The sequence below is a fragment of the Pagrus major genome, chromosome 5, assembly GCF_040436345.1.
Source record: "Pagrus major chromosome 5, Pma_NU_1.0".
NCBI classification, from domain to species: domain Eukaryota; kingdom Metazoa; phylum Chordata; class Actinopteri; order Spariformes; family Sparidae; genus Pagrus; species Pagrus major.
In genome coordinates this window covers 34,681,620-34,699,614 of record NC_133219.1, presented here as the reverse complement: position 1 = coordinate 34,699,614, position 17,995 = coordinate 34,681,620, and the positions used below count along the sequence as shown (strand labels likewise).

The following is a 17,995-nucleotide window of genomic DNA, read 5'->3' as shown; positions in this document are numbered from 1 at the left end:
GTGGCGAGCGCACACAAAGACGACTAATTTGCACTAGAAACATTCAAATAAAAGCAGATTGTTCACATGAACTCACAGGTTCAAACTCTCTGTCTCTGTTTGTTTTTCTGCCACAAAATTTTGAACATCCTGCAGCGCAAAGATAAGACAGCTGCTCCACTGCACCCACCACAAGCACACACTCATAACATCAGTGTCGCAGCCACACATGCCTTCATCATCGTCATCATCACCACGCATTCTCTCTCCTGCCATCCCGTGAGTTAGTGTCCAGCTGAGTGACGACGCTCCATTATAATGAAAACTGGTCCTGCTCCGTACGTCGACGATTTATGGCTCTATACCTTGAATCTTATTAGGCTGTGTGGCCGGCCATGAATGCGGGTGCACGCAACATGTTTTATAGCATGTGTGTTAATCCGTGCATGTCTCTGTGCTCATACATGTGTGCATGTGAGCTTCTCTGCACCATTGCAGGTGATGATAAGGTAATGGGTTCGTCTCCTTCCACACTGGGACAAGGTCACAGTCACAGTTGAGAGTGAGAGCTGCCCGGGGATTTAGCTTTGATATATAAATAATATAAATGGTATGATTACATGTGGAGTGTATTTATATATAAAAGGATATAAAATGTCACAATAGATTACAGCGAACTAAGACGAGCTTAATTGCCTCATTAATTCAAGAAAACACCTCTGTACAGCGTCCCCCGTGTGTCCAGCGTGTTCACTGCAGCTGAGCTGAGCCCTGTGGCCCACTGATACTCCCCTGTGATCCGAGGTCGTGGTCCAGGCAAACGCCAGTTAGCTAATAGGCCACTAATTAAGCAATGAGCTAATCAGCTAAAGGTAGCTTGTGACAGCCAAGAATAGCTAGCAAATAGAAGAAGTTGTCTGCCTAATTTGCACACAATATCAAATAGGCAGGATAGTAACAGGAACAAGAATAACAAAACAGTAAAATGGCAAAATCAAAGTCACAAATATGAACCTTATGGTGGCACAGAAGTAAAAGTGAAGTGATCTTTAAAGTCAGATGGATTCACCCTCTGGGGAACATGAATGTCTGTACAATATTTTATGTCAATCCGTCCCGTAATTCTTGTTATATTTCAGTCGGTACACTTTTTTTTGGCTTTTTGTGATGATGCCAAGTCTGTAGCTCCAGGCAATGGTCCATTACTGTTGTGGGTCAGTGGTTGAAGAGGTTAAAGCCTACACGCTCAGTTTTGCAGCTCACGAGATCAATACAACAGTGGAGCTGTGTGAGCTTCATTCTGATATATGATGTTGTGCCTCGTCTGTTCTTCACTCGGCTTCTCTCAATGTTCCCCTTCAGGTGCAAAACAAAGGCAGTCTGGATTTAATAATCAAACATTTAGTGATAAATGGTGTGATGGTGGGAAGCTATTACAGAGAGAGGTTGTTGCTGGTGAGGTCAAGCATCTCTTCATAAGCTGGATGTTTTCCATAATTGAGCTCTCCGACTGAAAGTGTTTGATCCTCTGCCTCTCTCTTCCAATCTTGTAATCAGCGTAGTGTCAGAGGATGATTTGTATTTGCGTTCTGCCTCTGTAGCTTTTTTAAAATCTGTTTGAAGATACTACTATCCAAGTTCTCCCTACTCTTCTTCTAGTCTAGCCTTATCATTAAAATGGTCAAAACAACCTTTCAAAACCAACTGACCCACTTATGAGTCAGTACAGACCCAGGCTGTGCAGCCAAACATTGTTCAAACCCTCAGAAGTTCCCAGATTTTCCACGGATACCAAATATTTCAGGTTGAATTTTTGCCAAATGTGTATAAAATGATTTGCTGTAATGGTGCATTAGCAAAGTCATGGATTCATGATAATACATGTGGGGAATGTGCAGAAAAATGTGTTTCTGTGTCCTGAGAAAAAGCCAGCAGAGAGGTTCTTATCCTCTACTTTGATCCTATGCATTACTCTTCCCACACTCCACGTCCAGCTCATTGATTTGTCTCTGTTGTGTCCTGGTCAAGCCTCCGGATCGATCCATTCATTGGCTCGGGGGTTGAGTTTGGGTGGTGAACACAAACCGGCTTTAGAAATATTGGCACTCTTAATAATAGGAACACAATGTTGTCGCACAAGCACAAAGGCCTGCTTACACACTCATTCTACTTGGCAAGTAAATCGGCAAATTGGTCCACCAGTGCCTTAAATCTCCATTTCCCTGAAGACTAGCTGCAGTGATGGCAGAGAAAAGCCATGCATTAGTGTAGCATTTGTCTTAAAGGCAAGTCACTAGGCTTTTAAATTGGGTTGTGTGAAGGTAAAGAGGGGCATATCATTATCCTTAAAGCCCCGCTACTCTCCGTCCCCTTCACACCCTCCCTGTGTGTGCAGATACACAGTGCGTGTTGGTTTTCTTCACACAGTGTTCGCAGGAATTTAACGCTCCTTCTCCTCACAGCGTTTCAACTCGGCCAATTAGGTATGCCGTGTCATGAAATGAATTGCGCTAAAGTCGATAAGGACCAGTCATAATTGAGCTGGCATGCATATTAATTAAACAACAAGCGGTGTTTAACTGGGCCAGTGCACCCAGGGTCCTAGTGCTTGACACGTAGTGGTATATCAGTGGACAGTTGTTTTGGTTTGATCTCGCCCACTTGGTTCCTCTCATTTGTTCTCATTAAATTCAAGTTACAGAGATAAGTGTCTGTTTTTTCTCAAAGATGAATCCCTGGTCAATTAAAACATTCTTTAATCAGCTGCATGAATATAACCAGAGTTACAACTTTCTGTCTTTATCCAAAATTCTTTGTTTTCCATCACTTTATACTTTCATACACAAAGAAGCATCTGTGTTTCTTGGGCGGTACGATGTCTCTGCAAACAACGATTTACTACATTTTCAGACAAAACACGATGAACTGAGGTGTGTAACAAATACGTTTGGAAGGAGAACAAATTGCTATTGCTGATTTAGTTTTTAGATTTTAGTGTGTTAGTGTATTACTTAATGAAACCTGGCAAATAGCAAAATATTCAAACTGACTGTGTCGTAAAATGTTGACTCACAATGTATTTCAGTCGTGTCAGAGTTCTGCCAAAATATTCAATCTTCCTGTACATTAAACAAATAAAAAAACATACTTTAAATGTTATACTAGCAGCCTGTGGTTAAGGTTAGGGAAAGATCATGGTCTGGTTTGATACAGAAAGAGAAGATGTGCACAAAGTGCTTTTGCTGCCAATTCATTTTCTCTGAATATAATCTACGCTATGGTGAAGGTTTAAGTAATTGGGAAAACAATTTAATATATATAAATGCAATTTCTAGGACATGGTTGCCAAGTTCAAAAGGGTTTGACTTGAATTAATTAATTATCTTGCGACTTTATATGCGACGATCTGCTTCATAACCTTACAGAGATGAGAGGAATAAGGAGAAAGACTGGAGGGAAACAACAGGATGAACCGGAGTTTCTGGTGAGTCCTTAGTTCAGTCAGAGGCTGACCTACACAAGCACAGTGCATCAGTTTCTAGTTATCTTAAAGCTTAAAGACATTTAACATATTTGTTGTTTGGGCTGAATAAACACACAGGGTGAAATCTGTGCGAGTAATGCAGGGCGAAGATTTGCTTAGTTTTCTCTTTTACAGAGTCTTAAAGCTGCTATATTTTATAATTATCATCATCATCACGTTGTTTGACAATATGAAAACAATGTGACAATGTGTAAGCGGTGGTTTGCTGTGGTGAACCTACACAGAGCTATCAGATGAATCTGCGGTTGCCCTCCTCAGCTGTATGGAGCTTTATATCAAGTTTTTGTAGCTGTGTGGCCACAACTACTGTTTTGATTCACGCTTGCTGCTCTTATGGTCTTATTTTATCTGCAGGCAGCTGTTTTCTGCAAAAGAGCTTTAAAAACCCCACTGAGCTTGAGAGAAACACCAACAAGCTGGGAAAAATATATCCCTCAGGAGTGGGTAGAGCCCAAAAACAGAGCTAAAAGAGGGTAAATATCAGTGAGACCGTTATTATAGCCTCTGCACTATCGAGGTCAGAACTTAAGTCGATGAAATTTCACAGATGTTTTTTGTGAATGTACAAAAGATGGAGGACTAAATAATTGATTTTCTTTACTCGGCTGATGGTTTTCTATTTTTTCCTCCCAAGTTTTTTGTTTTCTCGGTCTGTGTCTGGACTCAGCGGGGCTCTAAGGAGGTCACTTTATCAAGAAAAAAAATGTCAGAGGATAGAAAGACATACTTGAACATACACGTCAAAGTGCACTTTGCTTCTGCTAAACTGAATGCGCTCTACGCTACGGCTCTATTTAAAGTGTGTGTATGTGTCTGTGTGTTGAAGCGAGCCGGAGAGAGGAGCACTTTGCCGTCATTAGGTGAGATCATGTAGAGACAGGATGACCGGGTTAATTATTAATGCCCAGCCTTTGGATATATGAAATATGTATTCAGCCCTTGTTGGACATGACATAGAGTCTTTTTTATCTCTCTGCCTCACTCGTCTTAGTCAACGTCTCTCTTATCCACTCTTTTTTTTTAGCGCTGTCTTTGCCCACTCTCTTTTTCAGCCTCTCGGCGTGTTTGGCCCGGCTTCACTCTCTGTCTGGTCTGTTTCTCTCTCTTCTTTCCTGGCGCCGGTCCGCCTCTCCTCTCCCCATGAGTGTCTGCCCAGAGAACCAGACAGACGAAAGGTGTTGTTTGATGATCCTGCTAGAAATGGCTCGCAGTGTGGCTGTTTTCATTCTGTTTCTACTATTTTTCTCCTCCCCTGGTGGATGTCTCTGTCTGTTTGCTCTTCAGATTTAACAGCTTAGTAACACTGTTGTCACGGATCAGCCGAAAATCCTAAAGAGATGTAGACAGACAAACACACAAACACACACACAAATGCTGACTTTACCTAGCTCACACTCTCACACACACCCACATCACAGGCAGGCCAGCATGGAGACCATCACAGTTACACCCACAGGGACACACACTTGATTTACAGCTTACTCTTGTGTCACAGTGATATAACCGTAAACCTGAACCAGCCAATAGGGACGTGCCGTCTCAGAGATCAGAGACAGCTGATTGATGCCGTGCTGATGTAACAAAGGTCACAGGGGACATCCACCTAAAGCCTGGTTTAGACTACAGAGGTTTGGGCTGATTTGTCCCTGATTCACCCCTCCTGATAATAAGAGGAAAAATCTGGTCTGGGACCCTGGTTGGTATTGATGCTCAGCCAAGATTATCTGGTAATGTGAGAGGTTTACTGATCCGGTCTGAAACCGCCCGAAATGCCCACAGACTCTTTGTGGCTGCCCTGATAATTTCAAACATATTTTGAGTAAAATCTAGATATTTATGTCAGTACTTTCTGAGCAACCACTGAAAGAGACGAGTCTACAAGCTATTGTTGGCTGACTGGTCGCCAAGAAACAGATCTAGCACTTGAGGCTAATGTTAGCTAGCATAGACTGAATCACTGTGACTTTGCACCAACAACAACTGTCACTGGCTGAGATATGTGAAATCATCAAACTTGTTTCTGTCTTAATTTTTAGCTCTAACTGATGCATTTAAAGATAAAGAATAAACATGATGGTACAACCTATCTTACGTTTCTATCTTTGATATCTACTCAACGGCGACATCTGAGTCTCCAACCTAACGTTGGTAAAGGTATTCTTATTATAATGAGATAAAAACAATCAAACATGCATTTTAAATAAATTAGACGTATACACCTTAAAATAACATAATGCATAAAGACAATTAAAATGTATGTAAGCTAGAGCATGTTGCAGGTGTTGGATTTACTGGGTGTCGCATTTCTCCATTTCTGGGAGAGGCTAACCACCTTCTCACACCTCCGGCTGCTGCTGCGCCAAGCTAGCTGACCCCATTCGGCCGTAGTCTGTCGGCATACTGAAAAATACATACTGTTCATACATCTTGCTGAAATGGTAACTGTGCTATGCTGTTTGTGTCTACAGTAAAAACGTCTGAACAAATGGGAATAATGGTTGATTAAATATTGATATGATAATGTATGCTGTGTAGCATGTTTGTGTGGTTAGCCTATATATGAACTCCTTCTGTGTATTGTGCACCTGTTTTATTTTTAATTCCTCTTCATTGTTCGTTGCATTGACCTCAAATCATTGGCTGCTTTACAGCACTCTGTCTTTTATGTAGCCTATTTGCTGAAGTGATGTTTGATCGGTGTGTACTGTGGAGAGTCGAGCACACAGCTGCTAAGCTCTTTCTCCTGTGTGCCGTTTTTGTTTTTATTGTTTTTGGCTTGTTGCTGTGACATTTACAGGATTTATCTTGCTTTGTGGCTCTTCTGTCAACACCTAGTGTACTTCCATTACCACACAGAACAGATTGTTTACTGAGAAACGGAGCATGACTCACCAAGAAATATATTTAAAAGGTTGCCTCGGTGAGAGATTGCAGGGCAGACGAAACATATGCTCGGGAATTCATGTTTAAAAGAGAGTAAGATGACTGGAGACAAGAGATGACTCAATCATGATGGCTTAAAAAAGAGATTCAGATGCTGTGTGACTTGTTCTTATTTGTACAATATAATTGCATGACTTGGCTTTTCCTCAATAGGAAGTTATTTTAAGAAAATGCTCCTTTTTTCTCCTTCCTGCCATCAAGGCACATGTAATATTTAACACAAAGGAGAAACATTTGGTTTTGAGAGGTGCAGTAGACAATTAGGCTCCATTGACTCGAAGTATCTCCTTTAAACGTAGAGCCATGAAGATAAGAGAGAGGACAGGAAGTGTAGACACTGTTGCTGGTGGAAAAAAGGTCCAAGTTAAATCTCGCCAAACACATTGAAGATCAGGGTTGTAATGGGGAAAGTGCAGGTTGCAAAATAGTGAGTCAAAAATACTATAATGACAGAATACAATGAGCAGCATCCAATGAGGACCAATAGGGAGAGAGCGCCAGATATGTTGAGGAAGAAATTTGTGAATGAAAGGGACACTGACAGCTTGGGGAAGCAGAAGGTTCTGATAACGATGTTCATTTCTTAAACTGGGATGAGTTTCACTGGTAAACATTCTGTTTTACTATAAATTCTGAATGTCCTTGAAGATGACTGAGCGCCTGAACAGACTGGACATCTGGGGTTCAGGCCCTTTAGCCTGACAAACTGCCTACCCAGGCGGGAGTGCTCAAAGTGTCCTTCTGCTATGACCACTCTGTTGCACAGTCAGCTCCTGTCAATCGCTTTGCCCTGTGGTGCGTATCAGCTGCAAATGTCTGCACACAGAATTAGCAAACAAAGCTACTGACCTAAGCTAATGCCCTTAGCTTGCTCGCTGAGGAAGACAAAAAACATAGCAATCATTGCTGATGTGAAAGCCATTCGACGAAGGAAACAACAGGGATGTCGAAAGCGTCTTGACAACACTCTCAATCATTTCCGACTCAAAGTACACTAGAGGGAAGTAAAACAGATGCTGCACCTTCAGTGCAAACGAGGTGTGTGAAATTTACAGTCAATAAAAACAACCAGGAAAGATCGGCTCCTGCAGTTAAACATGCGTCTAGGACAAACCAGCCATGTTAAGACTTTGTTCATGCAGTTGAATACATAAAAGAAGTAATCAGTTGCCATGGAGACGTCTCATGATTTCATGGCGTACTGGCTGATTAATTATGATCCGCTGTTTTACGTGTTTTGCTGATAAGATGTGGCCAAAGATACAGCTGTGGCCCTGTGTGAGTGTATGTGTGTACACGTTGTTGTTACCTAATGGGGACCTTTCCTGGCATGCTGCCCATGTCGGGACCAGAAGTCCTAATAGGGACCAACGACCAGCAAAACGTGATTTGAAAGGTCCTCGTTAAGTTTAAGGGTAAGGCGTGACATGAGGTTAGGTTAAGGTTAGGCATAAACTGGTTAGGGTTAGGTTGAGGCTGCACATACGAAGGGAAGTCATTTTAAAGTCCTAACAAGGATAGCTGCACAAATCTTAGCTCCATAGCATCATTGACTCTCTCTCTCTCTCTGTGTGTGTGTGTGTGTGTGTGTGTGAGTGTTTGTTAATGTGGTTGCTTAAATGTGTCTCCGGTGGCGAGTAAATCACAACAAGGGCAAACAGGCGATTTCCTACTGAATCAATCAGTCCTGCTTAACTGAGCACAGAATGCACCTCTGTCAGCAGGTTATAAAGCAGTTATAGGACACATACACACACAGGCACGCACACACACAGTCACCAGACTGTGATGCATGTAATATGACAAAAATGGCAACTAAGGGATATCGATAGCTTTAGTCAATAGGTGAGGAAGGTGTGTATGGATATTTGATTGATACAATGCATATTTTGTTTTATTAGTGCACATGCATGCATAGTCACACCTTCACTACATCTGAATGTGTTGTTGCTCAGCTACACACACCTCAGCATGACAATCAGTTTGTGTGTCCATATGTGATGAGTAGATATTGACTGAGGAGCAGGTAATAAATGCAGAGTGATTATTGATCCCTCTGTGTCTGCTGTGTTTATGAACTGCTAATGGACTGCATTTACTGGCATTTTCAGAGGCCTGGAAAAATGACCACAGCTGTATATCATCACCGCGAGACCTCAAAGTCGCTGACTTACATGTATTTCTGTCCATGAACAGATTTTACTGTGATGACACTGTGTGCATCACAGAAATATTACCCAAGAGGGGACTGTTGCTGTGATAATGCCGCTGGTATCAGATGCAGCCGGGAGGTTTATGGGATTGATCAGCATGGATGGACAGATTGTTCAGATGAAAGTACTGGATGCTGACTGATGACAAAATAACTTCCTGTATTTTAAGTTTTAATGTTTGTTTATGTCTTTACAGAGAGACACCAAAGGCCAGTTCCTGTTGGACCATGTGTGTAACCACTACAACCTACTAGAGAAAGACTACTTTGGGATTCGATATGTGGACCCTGAGAAACAGAGGGTAACTATCCCACAAACACACAAACACATTGCACAGACCTCCACTTTTTCTTAGTCACTGTCCAACTCATATTCAATTCCCGTCCAGTCTCCTCTGAGCTGTTCTGTAGTGACGGTTTTGTCTCTGTGCGGGGATGTTACATCATACAGATGTTTAAAACTTGTATAACCTCTCCTCAAAAAGTTTTGGCATTTTTAAAACTTCTTCTTGTCCTGAGGTCACGTCTCACTTAACCTTTTGTCTACACTGCTACACTGCCCCCACGACTAGAAATTGCAGAAAAAGCATTTGTAGACCAGAATAATGTGCGTTCTGCAAGCAATGGAAATGTTGAAACGCCATCAAAAATATATGGTTTTATTGCCACTAACACAGCTGGAAAAGGTCCCTACATGTCATGAAAAATGTTGAAACACCGTCTTGAACAGTGGTCTCTGGCTTGGCAGCCGTCTCACCCAGCTGTCACGCTGCCACCCAATGTAAAGTCAGTTCATCTCCATGTAATATGAACATAATATGAGATGCAGTGCATGCTGGTCCCTCTATATATTTTATTTTATTATTGCTTCATGCAGTTCTGCCTCTGAAGCAGAGTCTACTTACAGATTTTATTTATAGCTCACGCAAATCTTACCCCATTAAATAAATAAATAAAGATATATGGCAGCACATAATCACAACAGAAGAACCAAAATAAAGAAACTGATGATTACACCTACTAACAGGAAACAGCTCCTCTGAGTCAGCGTGGCCTAAACGGGACTGTTGGATATTAATCAGCAGGCAGTCGGTGCTTTATCTTACAAGTTCAAGCGACAAATAATAACAGGATCAGTCTCCATATTTCAAACAGCCCACACACAGAAGAGACCAGATGCTTAGTCTGAACGGAAGCTCAGCCAGCCTCGAGCTGCAAAACGAGAGGAAATATTACCAAGAAAATACCAGCAAGAGGTGTTACAGCAACCTACAGTAAAGAAAAACGTACAAAACAATAAAGACTTTGAATATAGGGCAAGACAAATGTGCCATGTAAGTATCTTTTCATCACATGTTCATACTCAAAAGTGAAAGTTGCCTTGACTACCAGCAATTCATTCAACATATATTATAAATAGAGGAATACAGCTTAGTAGGGCATTGTAATAAAACTTCCTTGATGCCTATCTTTTTCACCTGTTGCTCCTCACGAGAACATGGTGCCAGAACAGTCAGCTCTTTAAACAGTATCTACAATAAAACAGAAATATATCCAATGATGCATTTAAATAAAAGTGTTTTCTCATTTGCTTTTTAATGCACTGAAGTTGCCTCATATTGCTGAGTTTTAAGCAATGTGTCATTCAATTATTCATCAAAAACATGAAGAGATTTTTGATTTGGAAAAACTCGTGAGCTCGTTGGAGCTCGTTGAAAATGCGGCATACTCCGACTGAAGTCAGTATCTTTATTTCAGGATAACATTTGTCTTTTCTCTCTCTCTCTCTCAGCACTGGCTGGAGCCCAATAAGCCCGTGGTGAGGCAGATGAAGTGTAAGTGTCACTTCTGCTCCCTTTGTGTCTTTCTGTGTTATTTGGATCAGTGTGTGTGTAAAATTTGTGTGTCTGGACATTTATTTGTGTATGTGTTTGTTGATGCCTTGCAGTCAGGCCTGCGTTTGTCTCCTCGGAGCAGCTTCAGTTTGAGGAGGTCAAGCTCTACAGCAAACAAACTACAGTACACCACAGGGACTCATACGCACATAAACATGACAGTGTTAAATCCCTTGGATATTCAAAACATGTACAAATTAAAAATCAAATATAAGATTGTAGAATTGCATGGAAAATTCATTTTTATTTGCAAGTTTCAGGGCCTTTCTCACCAGCTGTATCCTCAGTTCACATCGCTCACATTACCATTTGCCTTGCAGTGACACAGCCAGACAAATGTCGGACGCTGACTTCTTCTCCACAGGGAGACAAACTGAGACACAATAAAGTCAGACAAAGTGACAAGAGCAGGGTTTGTCAGACCCACGGCTGAATGCCAGAGGGCCAAGTGGCTCAAACAGGAAATATTCTAACACACAGAGTGAAATACACAGATGTGGCAGGTGAGCACAAGCTCTAACAGGCCTGACTCTTCTTCGGTGGTTTGTTTCAGGTAGGTGCTGCGGGCAGTGAATAGCGGGAGACACTTTTATTTCTAGGAGCAAATGTTTCCTTGTCTTCCTGGAAAGAAGTAAACGAAGGAACAAGGGGAAACTTGGCTTGCTTCAGAACAGATTACTCTTTGTCAAGAAGCAAACATTGTTCGTTTCCCTCTGTTCTTGTCTCAAAATCATTTTAATGGACTGATGTTAAAGTCTGGTGTTTATTTTAAAAAGACGAAGAAATATTCTTCTATCAAACTTCTGATTAAACGTGATGCTTTGCTGCAGAATCTCTAAGTGCGATGTTCGTCTGCATTTGGCCGATCTCCTGTGTCATCAGCAAAAAACATGTCAGTATCTGAGCTTCGCCCACCCTTTTAATGACTGCCCTGTTCTTTCTGCACTCCTATAAATTAATAAAGGAGCTAAGAAGTCAGATTCGGGGGAGAAAAGAGGAGATTGGTGAGACAGTTTGAGATGAGAGAGGCCTACAGAGAGCGAAAGAAAAGAAAAAGAGACGAGAGAGAGAGGGATGGAGGACGAGTGTCGGATAGATCTGAGTCGTACTGACACATCACTTCTCCCTTTGGCTGGGTTTACTCTCAAATGAAGATGTGTGCTTTGTGCCTTGTTTTCCCTTTGTGCGTCAGCTTACGTGCACATGCGTCACATTTGAACCAGCGTGTGTTGTGCCAATTCACTTTCTCTAAAACCTTTAAAAAAAAAAATGCATCTTGGTTCCCCTAAGCCCGAGCAAAGAAGCAGCTCAGATTCTTTGGGAGCGAGTGGGAGGATTGCGTCTTTCATATTGCTCAGCATGTATTATGTAGATGTGTGCTGTTTTTCATCGCTGGGTAATACCACAGAGTATCCCGCCAGTAAAGACAGAGTGGAGAGAGGGCACTCGCTGGAAAGATTTCTGGTCCCATGTTAGATGATACTCACGGTCGTCCTCCTCCTTTTTCTTCTCTATTTGTGCTTGATGTCGAATTTAAAATAATTGTACAACATCAGGTGATTCTTTCAGTATCTTTTTTGAAAGTAACCTAAAGTGCTGCACAGGTTATGGAGGACCTTGTGTTTTGTATTTACATTACCTCCGATAAGGCTGGTTGGCCTGATTACATAAAAACTACTGGACAGATTTTCACGAAACTTGGATGGAGGATGGGTCTCGGCCCAGAATAGACCACAGTAACTTTCAGATCCAGATATAAGGATGGATCCAGGAATTATTCTCTCACTTTCTTCATTTAAAGTCCCCATGAAATAGAAGGCATTTACATATTATGTAAAAACAATCAGGTAGGGAGGAACTTGTCGAGGATATTGATTGGCGTTTATGTTAGCCAATAGAGTTGCTCTTCAATCCTGTTCCTTGGGAAAACCTGCCCTGCTTGTTTTAAATGTTTCCCCGCCTCAACACACTTGATTGAAATGAATGGGTCGTTATCAGGCTTCAGCAGAGCTTGATAATGAGCTGATCATTTAAAATCAGGTGTGTTGGAGCAGGGAGAGATATCTAAAACAAGCAGGGCAGAAGTCCCCGAGGGCCAGGATTACAGCAGATAAACTCCCTCCGCCTCCTTAGTGGATTCCCTGTTGTCAAACTGGCTGCATTTGGTCTCAGAGTTTGTGTTGGTGGTAATGAGTATGTATGACAACTAACCACGCCCCCGTTCTCTGTTTGAGGAAGAGCGTTGACCATTAGACAATAAGAAAAAGCGCCTGGAGGGAGGCTTTTAATAGGAGCATAATCCGACCGTGGGTGTCATCTAAAATGGTAAAAATAAATAAATTAAAAGAAGGCATTTTCTATTTCACCTCGACTTTTATCATTGTTTTTCGTTGTATGAACCCATGAACACATCTTCATTGTTTTGTTGTTCCAGTAGTTGGCTGTTACAGATCTTAAACTATGACTCAGCAGTTATGGGTGGTTTAAAATTTTGAGACACGGGACTATCGAGTTTGATATTGGATGAGGCTTGATTGAATTAAAGGGGACGGTCCGGCCTTGGTGGATGAATGCACTTGACTGAAGCTAATATTTAATTAAATTTTTTCTGTCATTATTTTTACAAAACAGTGTAAAAGTGTGTGTGTGTGTGTGTGTGTGTGAGTGTGTGTGTGTGTGTGTGTGTGTGTGTGTGAGAGAGAGAGTGTGTGTGTCTGTGTGTGTCTGTGTGTGCGTCTGTGTGTGTGTGTGTGTGTTCTATTTGTCTTTGATTTTTTGCATCAAGGCCATTTGAACCTCCAATCGTCATGGCAACATAAAGCAACATAAGCAGGTCTATATAAGCTGTAGAGAAACATTGCTTCAGTCCGACTCTTCAACTACTTCAAACGTGGGAAAGAAAAGCAAAGAAAAGGTTAAAGAGACAGACGTGTGATACAGACAATATCTGTTCATCGAAGACAACAGCATTTCTCTGAGACAGAAAGAAAATACCGAAGAAAATGGACTTCTCTAGCGAGCACCCAAGAGACATGTCTCGGCAGAGACTTCTTCAAGAGCTAGAAGCGACAAAGGAGCAGCTGAAAAAGCAGAAAACCCTGAAAGAAATGTACATCAACAGGGGAAAAGAAACAACCAGAGAGCTAGAGCGGCTGAGAAAGTACAGCGATGATGTAGCTCTCAGCAACGCAAAGATAGCTACTCAGGTGAGAGATAACACCAGGCAGAAGAAGAAGAAGGACCTTCATAAAGATTATGAAGAGCTCCAAGTGGCCCATTTAATCAACGAGGAGAAGTTTCAAACTGACCTCCAGGTGGAGAAGGACAAGAACAAGCTTCTTCAAAAAGAACTGGATCAGATCAGTGTCTCCCACAATGAGATCAGACTCAGGTATGAAACTGATGTCATTAAAGTCAGACAGCAGGTTGACACCCTTCAGCATGATCTTGTGAAGGAAATGCAGCAGAAGACAACTGTTGAAAAACAGTATGCGGAGCTGCAAATGGCACATGTACTCAGCCAGGACAACTTCACAGCCGAGCTCCAGGTGGAGGAGCAGAAGAACAAGCTTCTCCACGAAGAACTGGACAAGATCAGCCAAATGTATAGAGCTGATGTCAACACTGTCAGACAGCAGACTGAGACTCTTCAACATCAGCTTCAGAAGGAAGTCCAGCAAAGAAACCTCCTTCAACAAGAACATGAGGAGCTGAAAAAGGCCCAAACATCCAGCCATGAGCAGTTCACTGCTGAGCTCCAAGTGGAGAAGCAGAAGAACAAGCTTCTCCAAGACAAGCTGGACAAGATCAGCGCTTCACAACAAGAGATCAGCCAAAGGTATGAAACTGAAGTCATCACTGTGAGACAGCAGACTGATACTCTGCAGCAGGAGCTTGAGACAGAAGTCAAGTCTCACTCCGACACAGTGTCGAAAGGCTTGCAGATGATTACCAACTTGAGGGCTGAGCAGGACGACCTCCGTCACAGGATGACCGAGGAAATCAACAAACTGCAGCAAAACACCTTGGAGAAGGAGGGATGTTATGAGAGACATCTGGAGGAGCTGAAAACTCCGCTTGACCTTCAGATCTCTCTCAACCTTGAGCTCTCCACAGAGCTTAATGCCCTGAAAGACGCAGAAGTCCCTGAGGTGAAGCTGTGTGATCAACAGGAATCCATCCCTACTCCACCGGCCCCTGAACTTCTGGAGGTGACTCAAGTTCCCGAGGAGAAGCCGTGCGAGCAGCTGTCCATTGCTACTGCACCGGCCCCTGAACTTCTGGAGGTGACTCAAGTCTCTGAGGAGACTCTCCCAGGCAAAAGAAAAAAGACTGTCTGGAAAAGAGCCCGTCACTTTCTGGGACTGAGGAAACCAAAGAAGTGGAAGAAATAAGATGGCTTCAACAACTCAAGCTGTCACATTCACCATCAAACATCAACACCAAGGACCTCTCTACTGTGGACAGCCAGTAGATACCATATGTCATCTGTGGTCTGGCATGGGGGGGGCAGTGTTTCACCATTACCTCCCACAGCAGCACACATATATCTTGCAGACATAGTATGGGGAGTTCATCAGAAATGCTCCTCATACTGTGTCTATAACTCCAAGCCATATGGGAGCATGCCTATGTTCCCACAGCCCTATGTTCCTACCCTAACCTCTTCCCCTTCCCTAACTTTTTAGAAGTGTGGGAACATAGGGCTGTGGGACCATTGGGCTGTGGGAACATAGGGCTGTGGGACCATTGGGCTGTGGGAACATAGGCATGACCCCAGCCATATGTGTGCTATCTGTGTGACGTTAACATGTCCTCCCCATGCCTCTGTGGGTTTACCCCGGGTGCTCCGGTTCCCACAATTTTAAAAACAATTGTTAAATTTGTATCTGAATTGGAAAAAAAATAATTAAAACAATTAGAAGATAGAATTCCTGCACAAATAGCTTTGTTTTGAAGAGTGTAGTATTTGTACAGTAATGTATGTAAAATGTAGGACATTGTCTTTGTTGAGGTGGGAACAAATTTTGCCCCTCAAGCGGTATTTCATGTTTTGCACACTGTCAACATGGTCTGTCAAATATCCTGATCGAGAGGGACATAAAATTCATTCAGTAATGAAAACTGAAATATCAGCATGCTAACACGCTCAGAAGGAGAAGGCTAATATGTCAATGCAAGGTTAAGTTTATCATGTTCAACGGTTCTCTGTAATAATAATAATAATAATAATAATAAACTTTATTTATAGAGCACCTTTAAAAGAGAGTTTACAAAGTGCTTTGACAAACAAGAAAAAACAGGAAACTCAGGAAGACAATATTACAGAATAAACACTCAACAGTCGAGCCAAACACAACGAAGCCGAGTCTAAAGTGTGTCAAAACAAGAAGGCAGAACAGAAAGTCAATATGATTGAGTCCAAGTAAGAAATTAAAGCAATAAAACAGGAAAAATCACAGAACAAAACAAGAATAATGCAAAAATATAAATGAATAAAAATAAAGAATGAAATCAATAAAGGAGGATAATAACAATAAGGAGACGACATCAGACTTTATTGTGTTTGAATGCTAACATTAGCTCAATATTACAGCTGAGCCTGATGGGAACGCCTTTGCAACCGTACCATGCCGAAGCACACCGCTTCAAACCGTGCCAGGGCAGAGAAAGTGTACCGGTACAGAGTGCTCGCACTTTTCAAACAAACTGGACTTTTCTACTGCACCGGCCCCTGAACTTCTAGACGTCACAGAGGAGAAGCCTAATTTCAAAACATTATAAATAATGGAGTTACGTAACATCTTTGGATTGTTTATATAAACAATGAATATCAACACTTCCACATACAAAGGTTTCAAGGAAATTAAAATAATCCTTCCAGGAAAAAACTATCAATCAGTCAAAATAACCCAAAAATGTGTGTTTTTCAGCTTGAAAGCTATTTTTAAAAAGATCTGTGGCGCTCGATGTTTTGATTCAGGACCAAATAACTTCTAAATGTGACAGAACGACATTAATACAACACAGAACCAACATTTGGTTGCAAGAATGTGAAAACTAGTGGAGATATATGCATTTTTGAAAATGACAGATTCTTCATTCGGGTAAAAAATAACTTCCTGTTATTAATTTGATTACTGTAACTTTTCAGAAACAACTATTGAAATGAAAACATGTTGCCAAGTTTCTTTAGTTCAGGACAAATTTCATCCCAACCCAGAGAAAAATAATCGATTAGTGACGTTTTGGATACAAGGAATCACAAAAATGCTGAAATTTCGCTCAGAGGGCCAAAAATTCATAACAGATGTTTGTTTTCAAAAAGTATTCGAAAACAAATGTGTGTGTGTGTCTCTCTCCCTCTCTCTCTCTTGCTCTCTCTATGTGTGTGTCTGTGTGTGTCTGTGTGTGTGTGTGTGTGTGTGTGTGTGTGTGTGCGTGCTCCGCTGCAACTACACTCACAGTCAGAAATTAAATGCTTTAGGACTCAGATCAAAGGAAAAGACTTCAGTTCAAGTGAGACTCTTTGCGTGTGTGTGTGTGTGTGTGTGTGTGTGTTCATGCGCGCATGTGTGATGAGTAATTACTGTAATTATCAAATGACTAATCAGTATTAGAGGCACACCGTGATTTCTTTTTTTGTCTCCAGTTTTACATAATCCTCATTACTCTGCTCCTCTTCCTCTCCTCTCCTCCCCTCTCCTCCCCTCTCCTCTCCTCTCCTCTCCTCTCCTCTCCTCTCCTCTCCTCTCCTCTCCTCTCCTCTCCTCTCCTCTCCCCTCCCCTCCTCTCCTCTCCTCTCCTCTCCCCTCTCCTCTCCTCTCCTCTCCCCTCTCCTCTCCTCTCCTCTCCTTAAAACCGTCAACATAAAACTTTTCTCCTATGCTTCTTCCCTTCTTTCTCTCATGTTTCACATCTTTATTCTCAAACGATTTTTCTCTTCCCTTTGACTCTCCTCACTTAAAGCAACATTATGTAACTTTCTTTTACCTTAAAATAACAGCTTCAAACTCATTGTGATGGTTCAGTGTCTTGTAATAGAGTGAATGTTGATTTAAATCTTCTCTGATTACTTTTTCTCTTCTAAACTTTCCTCTCATGCTCTTGTCTGTCTTGTCCTCAGCAGCTCAGCAGCCGTACACGATGTGCTTCCGGGTCAAATTTTATCCCAGCGAGCCGATGAAAATCAAGGAGGAGCTCACCAGGTAAACACGAACACAGACGACGGATTGTGAATGATGGGATGACGGCAGGTGTAGAGAAAGTGGACTAAAAACAAAGCGTCTCTTTTTCTTTTGAGAGCAGCTTCATTGCATAAACTAGCATGTTGGCTACATTTCAGTAGCTTGATTGTGGTTCAAGAGCTGGTGAAGGAAGGGTTTAACCTGACTTTCATACCAGAAGGTGGAGGATGATGTC

At 41.9% G+C, this 17,995-nt stretch overlaps 1 protein-coding gene across 1 annotated transcript in view; it reads left to right on the top strand.

Moving 5' to 3' along the window:
- The window catches only part of frmd3 (FERM domain containing 3), a 55,491-nt gene that overhangs the window by 7,342 nt on the left and 30,154 nt on the right, over window positions 1–17,995 (top strand). Inside the window, exons 2-4 of the mRNA XM_073466701.1 lie at window positions 8,876–8,980; window positions 10,471–10,513; window positions 17,700–17,781. Of these exons, the coding sequence (XP_073322802.1) occupies window positions 8,876–8,980; window positions 10,471–10,513; window positions 17,700–17,781 (230 nt within the window). The remainder of the gene's footprint in view (window positions 1–8,875; window positions 8,981–10,470; window positions 10,514–17,699; window positions 17,782–17,995) is intronic.